The sequence below is a fragment of the Parasteatoda tepidariorum genome, chromosome 9 (assembly GCF_982258835.1).
Source record: "Parasteatoda tepidariorum strain Cologne lab strain chromosome 9, Ptep-v5.0, whole genome shotgun sequence".
Lineage (NCBI taxonomy): Eukaryota > Metazoa > Arthropoda > Arachnida > Araneae > Theridiidae > Parasteatoda > Parasteatoda tepidariorum.
In genome coordinates this window covers 48,772,977-48,793,211 of record NC_141763.1, presented here as the reverse complement: position 1 = coordinate 48,793,211, position 20,235 = coordinate 48,772,977, and the positions used below count along the sequence as shown (strand labels likewise).

Below are 20,235 nucleotides of genomic sequence, written 5' to 3'. Positions count from 1 at the left end.
AATTAGTTAAGAATTAGTTTTATTCATTTTAGTTAAGAATTTATGAAAATCTTCTGAAAATTATTAATATTGTTCAAATGAAGTTATTTTTTGTTTCTGTTAAATGAAACTACAATGAAGTCATAAAAGTTGAAGAATAATTATTTTCACGAAAATAGTAGAAATAGTTGAATGCAGAAAAAAAAAATAAGATTTTCTATTTGATTTTTTTTAAATAATTAATTCGTCAACTTTTATTTATGTTTATTAAAGGCACTTTAACAAATTCTTTCACTAATTTTGTGAAATTATTTGTTAATTTTCACATAATTTGCACAAATATTGAGCTATTATTTCATTAATCTAAAGTTGAAGAATAATTATTTTCTCAGAAATAGTAGAAATTATAGCTAAAAGCAGAAAAAATAAGATTTCTTTTTTAAATTATTTATTTAATGAAAAATATCGTTTTTATTTATTTTAATTAGATGTAATTAAACAAATCATACACAATAACAATGCGTTATTACAATGCCAGCTTTGAGAAGCTATTTATTAATTTTAATATAATTTGAACAAATAATGTAATATTGTTCCGTTAATTGAAAAATAATTATTTTCACATTAGTACCATCAAAACAATAGCGGAAAACAGAAAAGAAATAAGAATTCTATTAAAACTATTTAATCAATTAAGAATTTTTTTTTTTTTTTAACTAAATATTGATCAATTAACTATTTCACTAGTTTTGCAAAGTTATTTGTTAACTTAATCATAATTTGCAAAAATATATTGTTTCATTAATACAAATAAATATCTTTTCAAAAGTAGAAGTAGATAATTAGTTTCCCAAAAATAGTAGAAATAATAGCTGCAATCAGAAATAAAAGGATTTTTTTTAATCATTTAAAAATGCGCTTTTATTTATTTAAATTAAATATACATCAGCAAATTCTATTGCTAATTTCGTTAAGTTATTTGTAAACTTTTACACCATTTGAAAAAGTAGTGTGTCATTGTTTCATTTAATCTATAATAAATACCTTTCTAGATAAATATCTTTCACCTAAATTTGGAAAATATTTATTTTCACAAAAATAATAGAAATAATAGCTGTAAAGTAAAAATAGTTGAATAAAAGGAATAACTTACAAAGCATAAAAAGTAAATTCCATATTAGTTTCTTTGTCACGTAATCCAAATAATAATTTAATCCACTTTTTCAGACTTAGCAATCCTTTTCCAACAGGTGCCGCCAACTAAATAAGTTGACGGAAAACAAATTCGGAAACAGAAAAATCTACTCCTCCAACTTCAACTGAGTCGGCGAAGATCACAAGTGGTCGTTTACCAAAAGATTCAGAAGTGTGTACGTATGACGCAACAGGTGTCACGTGACGTCACTGTTTCCTATTTTACGCTCAGCGGACGGCGGCACGACTTTCGAGAGGTCATGTGACCTTATCGTCACGCATGAAAAACTGTATTGTTCCATCCCGAGATGAGATTGAATCATTTTCAATTTCTGAGAGAGTTTCAATAAAAAAATCTTCTTTTCTTTCAAAATGTCTTTTCTGATGAAGGCTATGTTTTGATGCAAAAAAGAAACGTGTGTGACTCAGCTAATTATAAATGAAAATTAATGAGCAAACTTAAATTAAATTTCATAAAGTACAAAGTTGGTGACCTGTGAATGTTATAAACAGAATCGTCTGACATGAAAGTTATATGTCAGACGATTTTAATATATATTTTTCTTATCGAGAATGAAAACAATTCGTACGGGATTAAATGAAAACGATTGAATCTCATCCCTTCGTCCAATTTCTGAAAGAGTTCTGATGAAAAATATCTTCCTTTTTTTTTTCTTTCAATATGAACAGAGTCATTTTTGACAAGGGCTGCGTTTTGATGAAAATACGATAATATTTTTTCGACTCAGCTAAATATTAATGGATTTCATGAGCAAAATTAAATTTACTTTAGCAAAAATGTAGTGAATCATGTTATGAGCATTTATCATACGATTTTAACTTCTTTTTTTTCTCCAGAAACGAAGGGGAAAAAAATAATTTACTTTAAATCTCTATCTTATTTTTAAATTAATGTTCTGATCTTGTAATATTGAAATTGTTTTCATTTTCAAATGATTCTAAAAGAAACTTTTACTTGTTCATCTTAAGTTCATGCATTCATAACAAAATTTGAGAATTTGGAATGAATTATTCATAAGAAACTTAGGGGAATTTTCAGTAAATGATAACTTAATTTTACTCTTTCATTTGTATGGTATAATTCATACGTAACAACATACAAACATCAGTGCATGCATAGTCAGTTTCTATATCCTATTTACTTTATTTTTCATGAAATTTTAAGAGAACAAACGCCGGACAGACATTCTAAAAGTAAATTCAATTTGTCTGATAAGTTATCTATTTAACCAAGGTGCATGCATATTTTGGTAGTTGATGACTAATAATTAACAAACGAAATGATAATAGCAAATAATTCAATGTAATTAGGTAGAAATGTTATTAATTTCCAAATATTTACTTATTTATCGATTTATTTTTTGTATGCACTGCGCAACATTTGTTTTTAATTTTAAGATGTTCACATTTAATTTATCTTTTGACTTCTTAAACAGTTTACATTAATGCAGAAAAATGTTTGATTAAAAATATTTGCGTTTCTAAAATAGCTAAACTTTGAAATTTTTCTCATCATTCCATTACAAAAAAATAAAACTAAATGTGAAATAAGAAGAAAACAATTTTTCTATTAGCAATATGATAAAAGAAGACAACTTAATTCTACAAACATGTGTTTTGTGTATTTTAAGAAATATTTTTAAATTAAGATAAGTAACAATTTTCTTGGCATAAAATTTTATGAGCGTTCCGGGGATTTTTCAGTAAATAAAAGACACTAATGGAATGGCACGGAATTTCTCAGCTGTGTTAAGCCAAAGTTGTAATATTGTGACAATTCTACTTACAACTGTTTTAAAATATAAATTATGACATAAATTCTGAATTTAAATGTTTTTAAATGCAAATTGAGACATAAATTCATCATTAAATAATTATAGAAAATAAAAAAAAATTTCAATTAAACTGCGAGTGATTTGGTAACCAATGAAATGCATAGTTCTATATGAACTCTATTTCTGTAAACTTGTATTTATGTATTTTAAAAGTGAAAAGGCAACTTTTCTTTTTAGTCACACTTTATAATATGTTGTGTATTTTCAGTAACTTAGCGTCCGAATAGTATCGCAAATAACACGAAATCTGCCAGATATTTTTAAACAAAAGTTGAAATTTTTTAATATTCTATATTAATTTGTTTAAAAAATTTAAAAAGAATCAACTCAAGGAAAACGATTTGGATTAGGGGCAAATTTAGAACATTAGATAATTCGATTTTACTCTCATTTCAAGGTAATCGGGTACTTGCAACTGGAGAAGAAGTAAAATGATTATGCCTAATCATGTAATTTAAATCAGATTTAATTGGATACCTGTAAGGGACATCACGCCAACCTGATTGGTTTCTGAATCGACAATGTCATGGTTTACCTACAATAACGTAAGTTGAAGGTATTTAATTAAGTTAGTTAATTCCAATATTTTTCGTTCCATAATTTTGTACCAAAAATATTTGTGTTGTCAGCATAAATTATACATGTATAAAAAATTAATTACATTTTTATATTTTCTTTTCTTTCTGTTCTTCTGTAATTATGATAGTTCAACAAAACTTTCAATAATTACTTCTACTATTCATAAAAAAAATGAATCTGAAAATTTCTCATAGGAAATTTATTTAAAAATATGACGATGTTTATTTCAGTTAACAGTTATTATTTCTTTCTTTCCCATGTTTAAAGTGTTTTCCTTTACATATAGCTTTATCTTTGTAAAAATTCACTAAAAAAAAAAATTTAATTAAGAATAATGATATATTGAATGGAATTTCGTAAGGTATAATTTTTTATTCTTTTTTCGATCTCTGGAATGATTTCCTATTATAGTAGCGATGTAAAAGACAAAGATAGAGAGAAAATCTCTGTTACAATTGAATGAAAATAATGAAAGAAAAAATAAATTAAAGGGCTTTTCTAGAAATAGTGATGAGAGAATAAAATAAATTTTTTGTTAAGTTCTTGGAAAAATACAGCGACATTATTTTTCGTTGATGTTCCGACTTAACTTCTGAAATTCATAAAAAAAAAGTTTTAGGAAATATTTACCCAATAACAGTAGGTTGCTGATTAGGAAAATAACCATTTTAAGGGAAGCAAGACGTTTTCGATGTCGAAAAAATGATTTTTTTCAACCATATCGGCAAGCCATTTTTTCTTAATATTAAATACATTTTAAAACTTTAAACTTTACATTTATGACAACTACATATTAATATCATTCAATAACAATAAAAAGGAATTTAAAATGTTTATAAATTTAATTTTTATAAATATTTGAAAATTTAATGTAAATATAATTTTTTTTTTAACAGACATAACTTTCGGTACGCTCTTACAAAAAATAAATCATTGTAAAGTTATGAAAATTTCTATGCTTGTACATATACCTTATTTACATTTAATTAACTATATAAAGTTTATTTTTTTCATTATAATTTTGTTATACAGGGGAAGTTTTTTAAAATTTGAACGAATTTTTGTATTTTTTTCAGAAATACTACATTTATTTTGCTTATATATATAATATATTCAGTACATATTATGAAACAAACTATTTCACCTGATTTTTCAAACATATTTACATTAGTGTATGCCAACTTTCTGTTGATTTTTCATGTAGAAAATTTTTTGAGCGTACCGAAAGCTATGTCTGGTAAAAAAAAATTATATATGCATTAAATTTTCAAATATTTATAAAAATTAAATTTATAAACATTTTAAATTCCTTTCTATTGTTATTGAATAATATTAATATCTAGTTTTCATAAATGTAAAGTTTAAAGTTTTAAAATGTATTTAATATTAAGAAAAAATGCCTTGTCGATATGGTTGAAAAAAATAATTTTTTTGACATCGAAAACGTCTTGCTTTTAATGTAAGATAAAGTATTGTATATATCTGTAACGTACGTTGAGGTAATTAAAATTTATATAGCGTTAAAAAAGATAATAGCGTAATTATAAAATGGCGTTTAATCGCATAACTATTAAATAGCGTTAAAAGGAATGCATAGTGTTTGAATGAAATAATCTTAACTCTTCAGGAAAGGGGAAATAAACATTTCAAAAGTCTTTTTTTTTTTCGTTTTGATCAAAATTATATATTTAATCAATTGAGTTCTTGCTTCTCGAGAAGAAGTGATGCGATTATGCCTAGCTATGTGATTTAAATTAGACTTAATTGGATACCTGTGAGAGACGTCACGCGCGTGTGTCGAGCCTAATTGGCTTCTGGATTGATAAATGCCATGATTTAACTACGATGACGTCAGTTGCAGGCATACAATTCACGATCATACAATTGACTAATAAACTGGTTTTATATCTTCAACCTTTAAAGTTGAATGCTTGTCGAAGAAGTTTTTTTTTTTCAGTTTATTTATATGTAAAGCTTGTTTTTTTTTTTTTTAATAATAAGCGAAAAAAAGCAATTTAAATAAATTTGAAATAAAATATCCATGAATAGATAAAATTTTATTTACTTCCGGAACAAAACGTTTCAGGTCGCTTATAAATAAAACGTTTATTCGGTTATTTAAATGGTAAATTCCCAGCTCGTCAGTTTTATTAAATTTATGAAATAAAAGTTCGTAAGTGTGAGTGTGTTTAATAGTGTGGATTGCACACAGTTTTACTGCTTGTTGCACCTTTCAGCACTAAAGTTTGATGTGGTGGATTTATTAAATATTTATAGATAGTTTAAGTGTTTCTATCAGTACAAGAATATGTTTTATACAGGTAAATTCTTGGTTTTACCCATGATTGCGGATAAGTTAACATTTCAAAATAAATAAAAACTGTTGTTATTTAAACTGGAAAATTTAAAGTGGAAAGTGACAATTAAATACGCACCTTTAAAAAACTAAAATGAAAAAATCTCATTCCATTTTAGACCATTCTCTCTTTGATTCAATAAAATAAAAAGTACTATTATCATATGATAAATATTTCATTTATTTATTAATTGTTTTTTTCAAATATTGTATGGTATATATACATATACATATATATACATACAGTATGTATGGTTAAAAATACTAAAACATATTAAAATTTACTATGTATGGAAACATCAAAAAACCGAATTTACAGCATTATATTACCGAATAATTTTTACCGAAGTGCTTTGGTATTGATTTTGGTAAAATTAACAATAAAATATGACTTTTTAATGAGTGATAAAGTTTGCTAAATGCGGTAAAATTTAGTAATTTTAGCATTATACCTTAGAGTATGATATAAAAACTATTCATACGGTTAAATTTACTTTTCAGTTTCATATTTTTTACTAAATTATGTTTTCAAAACCAGAATTCACGGTAAACCATTACCACATGAACGGGGAAATTACGAAATGAATGGTTTAAATATCATATATTTTGCTTTTTATTACAAGATTTTTTTTTTCTTTTTCCAGAAATGTTAATATTATACAGTACGGTAATTTTACCAGCTTTTTCTCTCTCTCCGATATTACATAGAAATTAACATATAACACCTTTAGCAAGCCACGATTAGAATAGAAAAGAAAGTTGTTAGTAACAATAGAAAAAAAAATTAGGAAACGATTGCATTATACCTAATGACACTAAATTATCAACGGTTATTAATTTAATTATGTTAACAGTTGATAACTTTTTGATGATTATAAACGAAAAAAAATCTATGATCATTTATAACATAAAGAATGTTTCCTTATTGTGTGATTAATTTTGATTTCACCAGCGTTTAACATTCTGACTACTTAAATCATTATTTGTTACTCAAAGTCATTACTGTACTTCAAGGCTAATCTTGTGAAAGGAAACTTTACTTTATAATTTATCTCTAAAGCGCCCAGCAACATCGACGAATTTGTTACAGATTTTGGATCTAAGTAGTGTTTCTCATTAAAAAATAGATAATTTGAAACAGTATTTAGTACTTTCGTATTACTAATTAAAACTATCGATGATCCACTGTGTGTTGTTTTATAAGAGGAGAAATTAGTGGAAAAAACAAGTTAAGTAACACTTTCAAATTCTTTCAACACGCGTTGAATGCAGGAATAAAAAATTTATTAATTACCTTATCTCTAAATGGGGCTATTTTTATTTCGCAATCAGCTGTCCAATTCACAGCAGTGTCATCTCGTAATATGTTTTCAAAGATGTTATCATGCTCTGTTCCAAAACATATTTTCGTGTACATGTTTCGGACATGTTTGGATTGAACTCTATAGTGACACGTGTGGTTGTCTCACTGAAAGTACTCAAAAGGTTAAATATTTACTTTTTTACAAAAAATATTACTTTTCTCATTCTACGTTGGCGAAAATGATTTCATTTAATAATGGCATTTTACGTTGGCGAAATGTTAAATTTTATTTCTATTTCCTACCTTAATTCATTATTTATTTACCCCTTTTTTCGTACTTTAAGTTCTTTCTTTTATGTGAATAATTTCGCATTTCATATGTAAGTGTGAAAAAGATTTTAATTTTATTATAAATGCCTTTTTTACTAACTCACTTACATGTCCAGGATAGATGGATCGTTGTAATCAAAATTTTGACCACTTTCAGATTAGAAAAGAGCTTTAAAATTCAGTTTTATCTTCCTGGCCGATGACTATGCAAGTCACAATCCTTTCCTGTTTGCTGTCAGCAGAATTTATCGACATTTTATCGTCGTATGGAATTGATCACCAATCGAAATTTTGATCACTTTTCATTAGAAACATACTAACACACAGGCAACAAAAATGAAAAAGTTCAAATAAATTAAGAATTTTAAAAACTGCGACTTTTAAGTAGACGTATAAGGCGAAAATAACTTTGTTAAACGTAAAACTAAAAGCACAAGTTGTATCACACTGGAAAAAATTGCGGTAAAAAATACTGGCACTTAGAGATCTGGTACTTTTAACAGAAAAAACATTTTTGTTGTAAAATTTTACAGAGTAAAAAATTTTTTGTACCGTAATTTTTATACAGTAATATTTACTGTAAAATCAAGGAATCACTGTAATTGAATAAATATTACTGCAAAAATTACGGTATAAAATTTTACAGTGAAAATGCCTTTTATGGTAAAATGGATTCAACGAATGAGGCACTCTGAGAGTGCCTCATCTCAGAGAATGAGGCACTAATCCGGATCATTTGATCCAGAATTTTTGTTACAGTGCTCTTTCTTAATGAGTTTCCGTCACCACCGAAAATTCTGATCGCGTTTTCAAAAGAGACCTTGATTTTTTTCCTTTTAAGTTCAACAAATAAAATTCATTTCTCATCTTTAATCTACTTAAAAAACGTAGCTTTTGAAAATTTTAATTTCATATTTTATCATGTTCTTAAACCTAATGTTGTAAGCTCAATAATAATCAACATGTTTTACCGCTACATTCTTCAGTACGAGATTCTAGGTAAAAATAATTCCGTAAAGCTGAAAAATTTCTACTTTTATTCCATTTAATGACAGTCATATTATTATAAGAAGATTTTGCATTGTATACGTACAAGAGAAAACGACGTTATTTATAATTCGTGACAAAGAAAACCAATGCCACCAGTCCAACAAATTTATGATCTATTGACCCTGGGCGCTCCAAACGTGACACCAGCAAACAAAAGAAGCATTCTTCATTCCACGACAAAAATCTCTCCCCGACTTCATCTCCCAGTGATGATGTAAATTTTTGCCAAGATAAACAAACTATTTTTGGTGTTTATCTGAAATGAAGTGAAGAAAAATTATTGAGATAAGCCTCAAACTACTAGACGTCTTCATGAATAAAATCTCGTAAATCATGACTGTTGCTATCGGATTTTTAGATAATGAACTAATTTTCCAATTAAAATTCCAATGACAGATTTGCTTAACATATTCTAATTTCTTTTTAACAATTAATTGAAAGAACGGTACTTAGAAAGAAGAATATGAAGGAGGCTTTTTTAACAATTAATTTGAAATGGCATTATGCATCCTTTTTTATTTTCATAAATTTTTTATGAGGAATTATGAAATTAATTTATCAATTTCATAAGAAATATATACACCGAAAAGCCATTACATTATGACCACCCTCCATCTATAACAATGGGCTCGCCCAGGTTTTCATGGTTTCTCGCCCAGGAACGATGTTTTCATGGGGCACATTACGACCATAATCCTCATAGAACAATCCCTGACGTCTGTAAGCTACTTGAACATAGTTGCAGACCATGTTCACCCATTCATGGCAACAGTTTTTCCTGCGGGGGATGGTGTCTACCAACAGGATAATGCACCATGTCATAAGGGTCGAATCGTCATGGATTGATTCGAGGAACATTCCAGTGACTTTCAAGTCATGTCTTGGCCCCCAAATTCACCTGACCTTAATCCAATAGAGCATTTGTGGTCCTACTTTGAAAACCAAATTCGTGCTACCACGCTACCCCCTCGCAATGTGAGGGAATTGCTGGACCAGTTGGTGAGCGCTTGGTACCAGATACCTCAGACTACCTATCAGCACCTTGTGGAATCAGTGCCACGGCGGGTGCTAGCAGTTTTGAGGGCTAAAGGTGGTCCTACATGTTATTAGCAGGGTGGTCATAATGTAATGGCTCTTCGGTGTATATATATATATATATATATATATATATATATATATATATATATATATATATATATATATATATATATATAATATGTAATCACCCTTAATGAAATACTCAGAGTATCATGACTAATTTTACTGTACAAATATGGTAAAATTTGTCATACGCCACTTTTATTTATGATAAATACATGTTGGATAAATATTTCTCTTTTATGAAATATTTGTAATGAATACTGAAATAATTCATTAGTATAATAAATAAAGCTTGAAAAATACATTTTTTTTTAGTTAAGATAGCATGAATTATTTCAAAATAATCAAAGTATCTTGCCTATTGAACTATATTAAAATTCATCACACGCCACTTGTATTTATGATATATATGTCACATATTTATTTCATTTTTATGATCAATTCATGATGAATTTTGGAATTATTTTGACGTCCTAATGAATAAGGCTGCAGTAAGTGTTGATATTTAAGACAGTGTGAATTGTTTTGAAGTGATTCTTCAGTATTATATTATTTTTCAATATAAGCGATATTCAGATACGTTACTTGCTGTAATTTCTATGCTACATACAAATTATGGATAGAAAATAATAAGGACCTCGAAATCTACCCTGGTGGAGGATCAGATACTAAACTTAGCTCTTTCATTAGTGAACTAATCTGGCACACTGTCAAAATTATCGGCGTACAGTGTTATCTCTTATAATATAGAGTAAACTTGATACACCATGCAACATCTGTGTTGCTGGTTGATTCAGTGGCGAACGGGTGTATTGAATAAAGAGACCATATTTGATAAATAAAAAAATAAAAAAATAATTAATAATAGTAAAACAATAAAAAAAACAATATGACGGTGCGATATTTTTAGGGCTTTCCAATAAGATATCCATTCCGATCCATTGCCTGATATAGAATTATTGTTAGTGATTAAAACGCCCTCTGTTGGTCAGGAATAAATTCCTAACAACCTGTAATTGGAGCAGTAAATCGTGCAAATTTATTTTTTCTACGTTAGATTACACGATTCTGTGATTAACATATATTTAGATTACTGCAAATTTTTCACAATGATATTAAGGTTTAAATTTTAATCGATATACTGATAGTGTACCGTAATACCGTAAAAGGTCAATGTCAGCCACTGTTTTTTAATAAACGTTTTCAAGTCTTGTACGCATCATTATACGCAGGTTATAAAAATGCAGTTTTATTTTAAAACCTTTGAACAATGCCAAAAGGAAAGAAACGTAGACGCTTATAGTTTTCCTTGGAAAAGTGTTTTACTTTAAAAGTCAACAACTTTTTTTTAAAAAAGAAAAAAAAAGTAAAAAGAAATAATAGTACCACGAAAAACTCAATCTGAAAAAGTAAGACAATGTCAAACTTTGCTCTTCGCGGTTATAAAAAAAGAAATTCCTGGAAGTGCACAAACAGTCGTGTTTATTTTCCTTATTTAGGTTGAAGTTGAGGTTACGACATTTTAAAGCTTCATGAAAAACCCGTTTTGCTAACATTTCTTTGAAAAAATGAAGTTATTATTATTAGTGTTGCTAATTATATAGTAACTTGCGATATTTATTATTGATAACTTAATTCGAAATAGTATAACACCGAAACATTTATGAATAAGAAGTTGAAGTTCAAAAGGGATTTTTTTAACACGTCATTACTTATATAATCCTGGTTACAGAAACCCTCAAGCACGCCAGCGACTCTTATTATAGCCTTTGCTAAGTATTTTCATCACACTTTTATTTTCCTTTGGGGTCACAGTAACCAAAAAATGATCAAAATATCTAAAAAGAATTTATTGCTTGTAATAAAACTTCAAACTATTTCATATGCACTGAAAAAAAATCATCTCTCTATCTACATTTTTAAGAAAGTTATGAATGATTTTAGATCGCCCTAATACAGAAACTTGCTCAGCAGACAAGTGCTTTTTCTCATAGATGATAAATTTGTGTTTTAATCTTAATTAAATCCCTTAGGAATTTTTTCTAATTAAGATAAAGCTTTGAAGTGAACTATTTTATCTTGAGTATAATACACTTATTTAAACTGTGCATGGAATAAGCATTTTATGAGGTATTCCAATTTTTACAGCATGTTATATGTACCAAACAGGAATTTTCAACCTTTTTATCTACTTTTTTACAAAATAATCTGTAAAAAATATTTTAATTGATATATCAGTAAATGAATGCACAAAATTTTTAAGATGAATGTTGTAAGCACTAAGAAAAAAAATTGAAAATATGTTAAAATAAAAAAGCCTTAAAGATTTAAAAATTTTGAATTTTTTCAATAATTTTTAAAATTTGAAACAAAAATTAAACAGTTTAATTTTTTTTGAAGATAAACTATTGATGAAATGAGCATGTAAAGCATCCACAAAATAAACGATTATACCTTTGTTTAAAAAAATTGTTCCAAGGGTATTGTGACCCCTTAAAAAACAAACGACCAAATGAGAAAGAAATTGTTATAGCCTCCTTTTTAAGGCATCTCCAAACTTACTTCGAACAAAAATTGAAATAAAAACTGCAAAAAACAAAGAATTAAAATTCTGTTTCATAAGTACAGGCTTAATTGTGCATGGATTTATTCCATTTTTCTTAGCATCTTTGTGTGAAATTCAACTTAAATTCAAACAACATAAAGTTCTTATATATAAGGACCTACTGGTATGTAAGATTAAGTTGATTTTTTGCAATAATAGAGATTTCATATTTTTACGTCAGCTTCCGTACGTAAGATTTGAAGTTACTGCGCATGCTCGCATTCATACTAGATGGTACCTTTGTGTTACGTTGGTGTGGTTAACGTTACGAGGACAAGCTACAAGCACGCTGCTCTATAGCTATAAAACAGGGGTTTCCAACTTACATGGGCCGGGCCCCGCTATTAAAAACACCAGTCAAATGGCGGGCCGCAACTTTATCAAAATTTCATAAAAGACTCTTTAATGTTTGATGGAACATTAAATATTACTTTAAAATTTTTATCAAGTTGTATAAAACAAAAGTATTGAATTGCAAATCATAATAAATATTTTCTTGTATGCAAAACCTGAGAAATAATTTTTTTGTACCGTTAGTAAGTTAAATTTCACAGAAACGAAGAAATTAGTTTTTTTTTTTTTTTTTTTTTTTTTTTAACAAAGGAAAGTATTATAAATCCATATAGATTTTTCACGAAAATTGTCCGCAAAAAATAATATCTAATATATTTTAGTTCGCGGGCCACAAAATAAGGTTTCGCGGTCCGCCAGTTGGTAACCACTGCAACAAAATCTTGTCTTCTGTTTAAGCTTACCTTCGAACAAAAAATATGTTCATGGAATGTACTTTATTTCAAATACCTATTTACCTTTGCGCATTCTCTAACATTAAAACATTCTTGTTTACTAGTCAGATGAAAAAGTTAAACTTCTTTACTCCAATATATCGCTGACGTAAGAGGTAGATATTTTTTTAATGAAACTTAACTGCGTTTTAGTATATCCTACAATTTCACTAAAGAAAGAAAAAGTAAATCAAGAGTTCTTGTAACTTTCAATGTTATAATGCACTACTAAACGTTATTTCGTGACATGCCTACATTTCTTCAAATTACCATATCTAAATAAGGCCTCTTTCTCTGTAAATATGCATAGTTGTTGAATATTAGATATGATGCCAGTCACGTCTGCAGAGAAAGCTAACGAGCGACAATTTGTTTCGGACCACGCTTTACATTGTTGCTCTTTATTGGAGTTCAAGGTAAATACGTCTGGCGTTTGTTCTACGAATAAAGGAAACTGCGTTTCAGAGTAACTTGAAATTCTTTCAGCTTTACATAGTTACTGTCCAGTAATTATAGTGGAACAGATGTAATAGTAATATGATTTTCTTCGGGGGAAATTGAAACCCACGACATTTTTTTTCTTTTGATTGAAAGTGTCGTCATGATATTCTTAATAATGCCTGAAAACACGCTTACTCTCTCGTGTACGCTTTCCCATTTTTTGATGGGTTATTTGAGGGGGATAATTGCATTTCTTGTTGACAATCAATTGAGGCATTACTTCCGATGCATTTTTTCACGCTGAATTTAATGAGGCCGAAACGATCGTGCTAATAGTTAAGAAGTTATAAGGGTTTCATATACGAAAAATAAAAATTTGCACTTATACCAATTTACACTTCTGATATTGCTATTTAAACAATGGAAATATTGTATAATAATGTAATTTTACGCTGATTTGAAAAAGATACACGCAACTTAATAGATCAAATAACTTTAAAGTTACAAGCGTTTTTATGTATAAAAAGTACTATTTTCGATGTAATTTATGTATACTTTTTACTTTGCTATTTAGGGGCTGTCTGAAAGCTTAAGCTTGTATCTCAAGAAATGTTTTTATACTGAATAGAATGAGATAAAAATACGAATTTATAGGATTAATAGTTTAGAAGTGATAAGGATTTTCTTCAAACTAAGTACGATTCAAAAAGAGTACTTTTTATACAAAGATCTCTTTTAAACTTTTAAATAATTTGCACTTTCGATTCGCATTTGATCTAATTCGCCAAAGTTAAAAAAATATAGGAAACACTGCTTCACTTGTCTGTATATCAATATAAGATAAATAAATAAATGTAAGTACGCTATTGTATTTTTTGCACATAAAGTGCTTTTAACTTCGAAATTATTAGTTCAGTAGTGTCGAGATAGGTCTCATGCTGTTCAGCGTAAAAAAAACTGTATCGGAAATATAACTTACATGATTAGACAGTCCCTGGATAGCAATGTAAAATGTGTTCATAAGTTCGTTTCACAAGAAATACGTTTGGGATATTTTGGCTGAGGGGATAGAGTGCTTGCCTTCCAGTGAGGATAACCGGGTTCGAATCCCAGGGATGACTGATCAAATTCGGCTTGCACTGAGCACAGAGCTGACGTAAAATATCCTCATTAGCAGACCGATCGTAACTTAGAGTACCCCTTGCCATCAGGCTAACCGTGGGAGGATTCGTATTTTTCCTCATCACGTAACGCAAATGCTGGTTAGTTCAAGTAAAAATTCCTTCACGAAGGCAAAGTTTTCCTTATACTTGATCCAGAAGTTCCCTTGTCTTATGGATTGGATTCAGAATTACAAGGCTATGGAGTTGAACATATCGTAAACCCGAAATTGGGTCAAGTGTTCAACGATGGTTATGGAAAAAAAAGTTTTTTTTAACTTATAAAAGTTCTTGCAATTTATGAACTATTTGTTCAGTTGACTTGTTTATAATCGTAATCGATTCAAAGTGAAAAAGAAAAAAAAATACATAGAAAAAAATCGCAGCAATGTCAGATGCTTAAATAGGTACAAGTTTATTGTACTTTCTGTACATAAAACGCTTATAACTTCTGAACTAGCAGTCCTATCGGCTTGGTATTGATCTCATTCGAATAATCGTAAATAAGTACATCGGAAACAATGTCTGACTTACCTGTCTAGAAGAAATTCCATTTGCTCCCTCAAGTCAATCTCATTTCCCTCAACAAAAAAAAGAAAGAAAAAGAAAAGAAAAACGTCCAGAGAAGAAAAGATAAGTCTTTCGGCTTCCTTTATAATAATATAGCTAAGTTTTTTAAGAAGAAAAAATCTTTGGTATTGATTTTAATAATAAAAAAGACTTGTTTTACTGAACTATAACAATAATAAAACCATTTCAATAAAATGGAAACTCCGCTCCTGCTCGCTTCACTAATCAACCCACACGATTGCTTTTCAACGATTACTTAACGATAAACAAATTGTGAAACTAAAATAAAATATAAGTATTTAATGAGCCAAAAATTTTTAATTGTGTTAACACAAATTTGGTTCCCTATTCTGTTAGGATGAAATTTAAACCTAATAATTTTGCTAACCTACGTTTTAAACATGTATTTTAATTTTTGGTTACAATAAAAACTTGGTAAACAGTTTTCGTTGAAAGATATTACTTGGTGAAAAGTTAATTCTTGATATTGCTTTAGAATTCTAATCAACTATTTTGCGTGCATTATATTAACTTTAGTTTTGGACAATGCCAGAAATTAATAGCTTAAAATAATATTAAGAAGGAGTAATAAATATATATTACTGGTAAATACCGATAAACAAGGAATCTGGATTTTGTTTATAAAGGATAATTTGTGATTTTTCTGTCCAAAGAGGATTCACGAAACGATGAGACGACGGTTATGATAAATAGTGAAATTTTTTTTAAAAATAGATAAATTCTCATCAAAATTAGGAAAAATCCATTTAACGTACAGAATAAGGTTCTTATTTCTCCGAAACTCTTCAATTTTATTTTAAATGTTTTGTCTTATGATAGAAATGCCTTCCTCTAACTCGGGCTTGGTACAATTTTTGTTTGGTTTTATGCACCTGAGCTACTTATATATCACTTGGGATACGAAATAATTTCACTACCTTTAGTAACCATAAAGTAGCACATTATCCTGTTTGCTGTCGCTCACCAAAACCATGATTACCCCTCCTGGCGTCAAGCCCGTTATATTACGGGCTTGATTTCCATGCTGAAAGCGGCTTGCCCGTGTTTTCACGGGTTCACGATCTGCCTCTAGAGCGGCGAACCCGTCTTTTTCTCCTCTAGAATATTTCCTTCCCCCTCAACCTCCTACTGCTCACAAATTGAGAGGCGTATAAGCTGTCATCGTAAATCACTCACTGTGCTATAGTATTTCTGTTTGAATAGATGTGAATATTTTGCATTCTTTTTGATTTTTGAACCCCCACTCAAACTAAAAGTTTACCTTTAATAAACAGGTTTTTTTTTTTTTTGTTCAACTTATTCGATAGATTGAATTTTATTCAATATTTATTGCTTAATTTATTATACTAAATCTTTAAATGTTTTGAATCGTTTTGTATTTTTAAATTTCAAATAATTTTCGAAAATTCATTTATTTTTAGTGTAAATTGCAACAAATTATTTCTTCTCTAAATAATAATGTAATATTTAATGAACTAATTTATGAATTTTTAATATTACCAATTTTCTATAATATTTAACTAATTTAGTTAAATTAATTAATCGTTTTTTTAAAAAAAAAAAGATTTTTTTTGCTTACACAATATATTTCAAAACAATTCTTTGCAATTGAAGTCAACTCTAAAAACATTCTCTCCTCTTCATGTAATGTTCTGGACTTTCTCGGCGTTTGTCTAAAATCCCATCACCTATGACACTAGTTTTATTTGTACTTTAGTTTAATGATATTGAAACATTTTCATGGATAGAGAGGAAATCGAAATTCTTTTCATTTGTAAATACGTTTTATTAAATTAGTAAAATTACAAGCTGTTAAAACTCCAAATAACTAAGTGAGTTTTAATATACCAAATATTTTTTTTCCATCCACACAAATAATCAAATGAATTGTAAATTTTTTTGTCACTCACATTACGATATACATTTTAAAGAAAATGATTTATAGCTTGTTTTAGTAAAAACAAATAAGTTTAATAATAAATTTAAATTTTCTTAATAAATTATATTAAAAAAAATTACAAGCTGTTAAAACTCCAAAGAACTAAGTGAGTTTTAATATACCAAATATTTTTTTTCCATCCACACAAATAATCAAATAAATTGTAAATTTTTTATGTCACTCACATTACGATATACATTTTAAACAATCCGGAATTTGAAAGTTGTTGATAACGAGGGTGAATACAGTGTTGATTAAAAATAAAATCCTGGTAACAAATACCAACTGCACCGAAATGACCTTACTTTCCACTCCCCCTAATATTCCATTAATTTAACACAATCAAATTAAGTATTACAGTACTGTCATTCGTACTAGAATATTCATCTATTGACGGTCTAAATACTAAAGTAAATGATACTTCTAGTTACGTGATGATCTTGTTAAGTTATTGAAATCGTTTTTAGAAGTTTCATTTGAAATAAGCAATAAACAAGCCTTATTGTGATGTAAATATAATCTAGGTTCCGCTTATAAGTGTTCGGATGAAGTGAGTTTCGCCTATCGCTTTCTTTTCTATTTATGATCAAAAATACTATGAAAGATGATCAAAAAGAAATGGACGTACTGTAATAAGCAGAACGTGTTGCATTAAGTTAGAGAAATGTGAAATGCAGAGAAGATTTGTCACTGTATTTTCTGCGATTCTTTTCGAGAAATTCTCGACTGCAAGCAAATAATAAAACTTAAAATAAGAGCTTCAATAAATTTAGAATGAATAATAATAATATTTGGGAATAAATATGAAAGACATGATGCTTTTTTTCATTCTTAGGAATTGTATATCTTTGAATTCATAAATGACGGTGTAATTTATTTTATAAGGCATAATGCCACCTCTTCTATGTTTGTTTTTTAAGTAGTGCAATAAGTTTTTATTTTTTTGCAAATTTGAAGCTAAAGATCCCTAAAACTTTATTCCTAAATTTGATCTGCTTAAATGTATTAGTAATAATTTAAAAATAAAAAGGAAAATTAGATGAAAGATAAAATTATACTGATAACCTCGTTAGAAATACAAAATATAGCAACTTGATTAAAATTCATTTATATATAGCTTACTTTATTCAATTAAATAGTATTTATAAAATACAAACGAAGTTATGCAATAAAATATTTATTTAAATGAGAAAATGTTAAACAGGTTTCCTTATACTTGATCCAGAAGTTCCCTTGTCTTATGGATTGGATTCAGAATTACAAGGCTATGGAGTTGAACATATCGTAAACCCGAAATTGGGTCGACTGTTCAACGACGGTTATTAAAAAAAAAAGTTTTTTTTTACTTATAAAAGTTCTTGCAATTTATGAACTATTTGTTCAGTTGACTTGTTTATAATCGTAATCGATTCAAAGCGAAAAAGAAAAAAAAAATACATTGAAAAAAATTGCTTCACTTGATTAAATAGCAATGTCAGATGCTTAAATAGGTACAAGTTTATTGTACTTTCTGTACATAAAACGCTTATAACTTCTGAACTAGCAGTCCTATCGGCTTGGTATTGATCTCATTCGAATAATCGTAAATAAGTACATCGGAAACAATGTCTGACTTACCTGTCTAGAAGAAATTCCATTTGCTCCCTCAAGTCAATCTCATTTCCCTCAACAACAAAAAGAAAGAAAAAAAAAAGAAAAACGTCCAGAGAAGAAAAGATAAGTCTTTCGGCTTCCTTCATAATAATATAGCTAAGTTTTTTAAGAAGAAAAAATCTTTGGTATTGATTTTAATAATAAAAAAGACTTGTTTTACTGAACTATAACAATAATAAAATCATTTCAAAAAAATGGAAACTCCGCTCCTGCTCGCTTCACTAATCAACCCACACGATTGCTTTTCAACGATTACTTAACGATAAACAAATTGTGAAACTAAAATAAAATATAAGTATTTAATGAGCCAAAAATTTTTAATTGTGTTAACACAAATTTGGTTCCCTATTCTGTTAGGATGAAATTTAAACCTAATAATTTTGCTAACCTACGTTTTAAGCATGTATTTTAATTTTTGGTTACAATAAAAACTTGGTAAACAGTTTTCGTTGAAAGATATTACTTGGTGAAAAGTTAATTCTTGATATTGCTTTAGAATTCTAAACAACTATTTTGCGTGCATTATATTAACTTTAGTTTTGGACAATGCCAGAAATTAATAGCTTAAAATAATATTAAGAAGGGGTAATAAATATATATTACTGGTAAATACCGATAAACAAGGAATCTGGATTTTGTTTATAAAGGATAATTTGTGATTTTTCTGTCCAAAGAGGATTCACGAAACGATGAGACGACGGTTATGATAAATAGTGAAATTTTTTTTAAAAAATAGATAAATTCTCATCAAAATTAGGAAAAATCCATTTAACGTACAGAATAAGGTTCTTATTTCTCCGAAACTCTTCAATTTTATTTTAAATGTTTTGTCTTATGATAGAAATGCCTTCCTCTAACTCGGGCTTGGTACAATTTTTGTTTGGTTTTATGCACCTGAGCTACTTATATATCACTTGGGATACGAAATAATTTCACTACCTTTAGTAACCATAAAGTAGCACATTATCCTGTTTGCTGTCGCTCACCAAAACCATGATTACTACACAAATATCCCTTCCCTTTGTTTTTCCCAAGTGTTTGAATAACATGTACAACGCTCAAAATAAAAATGATATCACTCTGAATAACTTTCGTTCTAATGATCTGATTTTCCCGTACTGAGTGTCAATCTTAATGGTTCATAAAGATGATTTCAAATATGCTACTTAATTAGAGTTAATTATTAATTAAGTTACGAAATTAAACACAAAAAATCACTTTCTCTGATTAAACACATTTATTCTTTTTACGTATTTAGATTTCTGACCCTAAAAAGGTAGCCGCAATCTGGAAAATGTGTTAATTTCACTCTC

At 28.2% G+C, this 20,235-nt stretch overlaps 1 protein-coding gene across 1 annotated transcript in view; it reads right to left on the bottom strand.

Annotated features, from left to right (window-relative positions):
* Positions 1-1,325, bottom strand: part of LOC147804041 (uncharacterized) — a 38,094-nt gene extending 36,769 nt beyond the window's left edge. The window contains exon 1 of the mRNA XM_087151737.1: positions 1,133-1,325. Within this exon, the coding sequence (XP_087007863.1) occupies positions 1,133-1,155 (23 nt within the window). The 5' untranslated portion in view covers positions 1,156-1,325. The remainder of the gene's footprint in view (positions 1-1,132) is intronic.
* Positions 1,326-20,235: the final 18,910 nt, after the last annotated feature.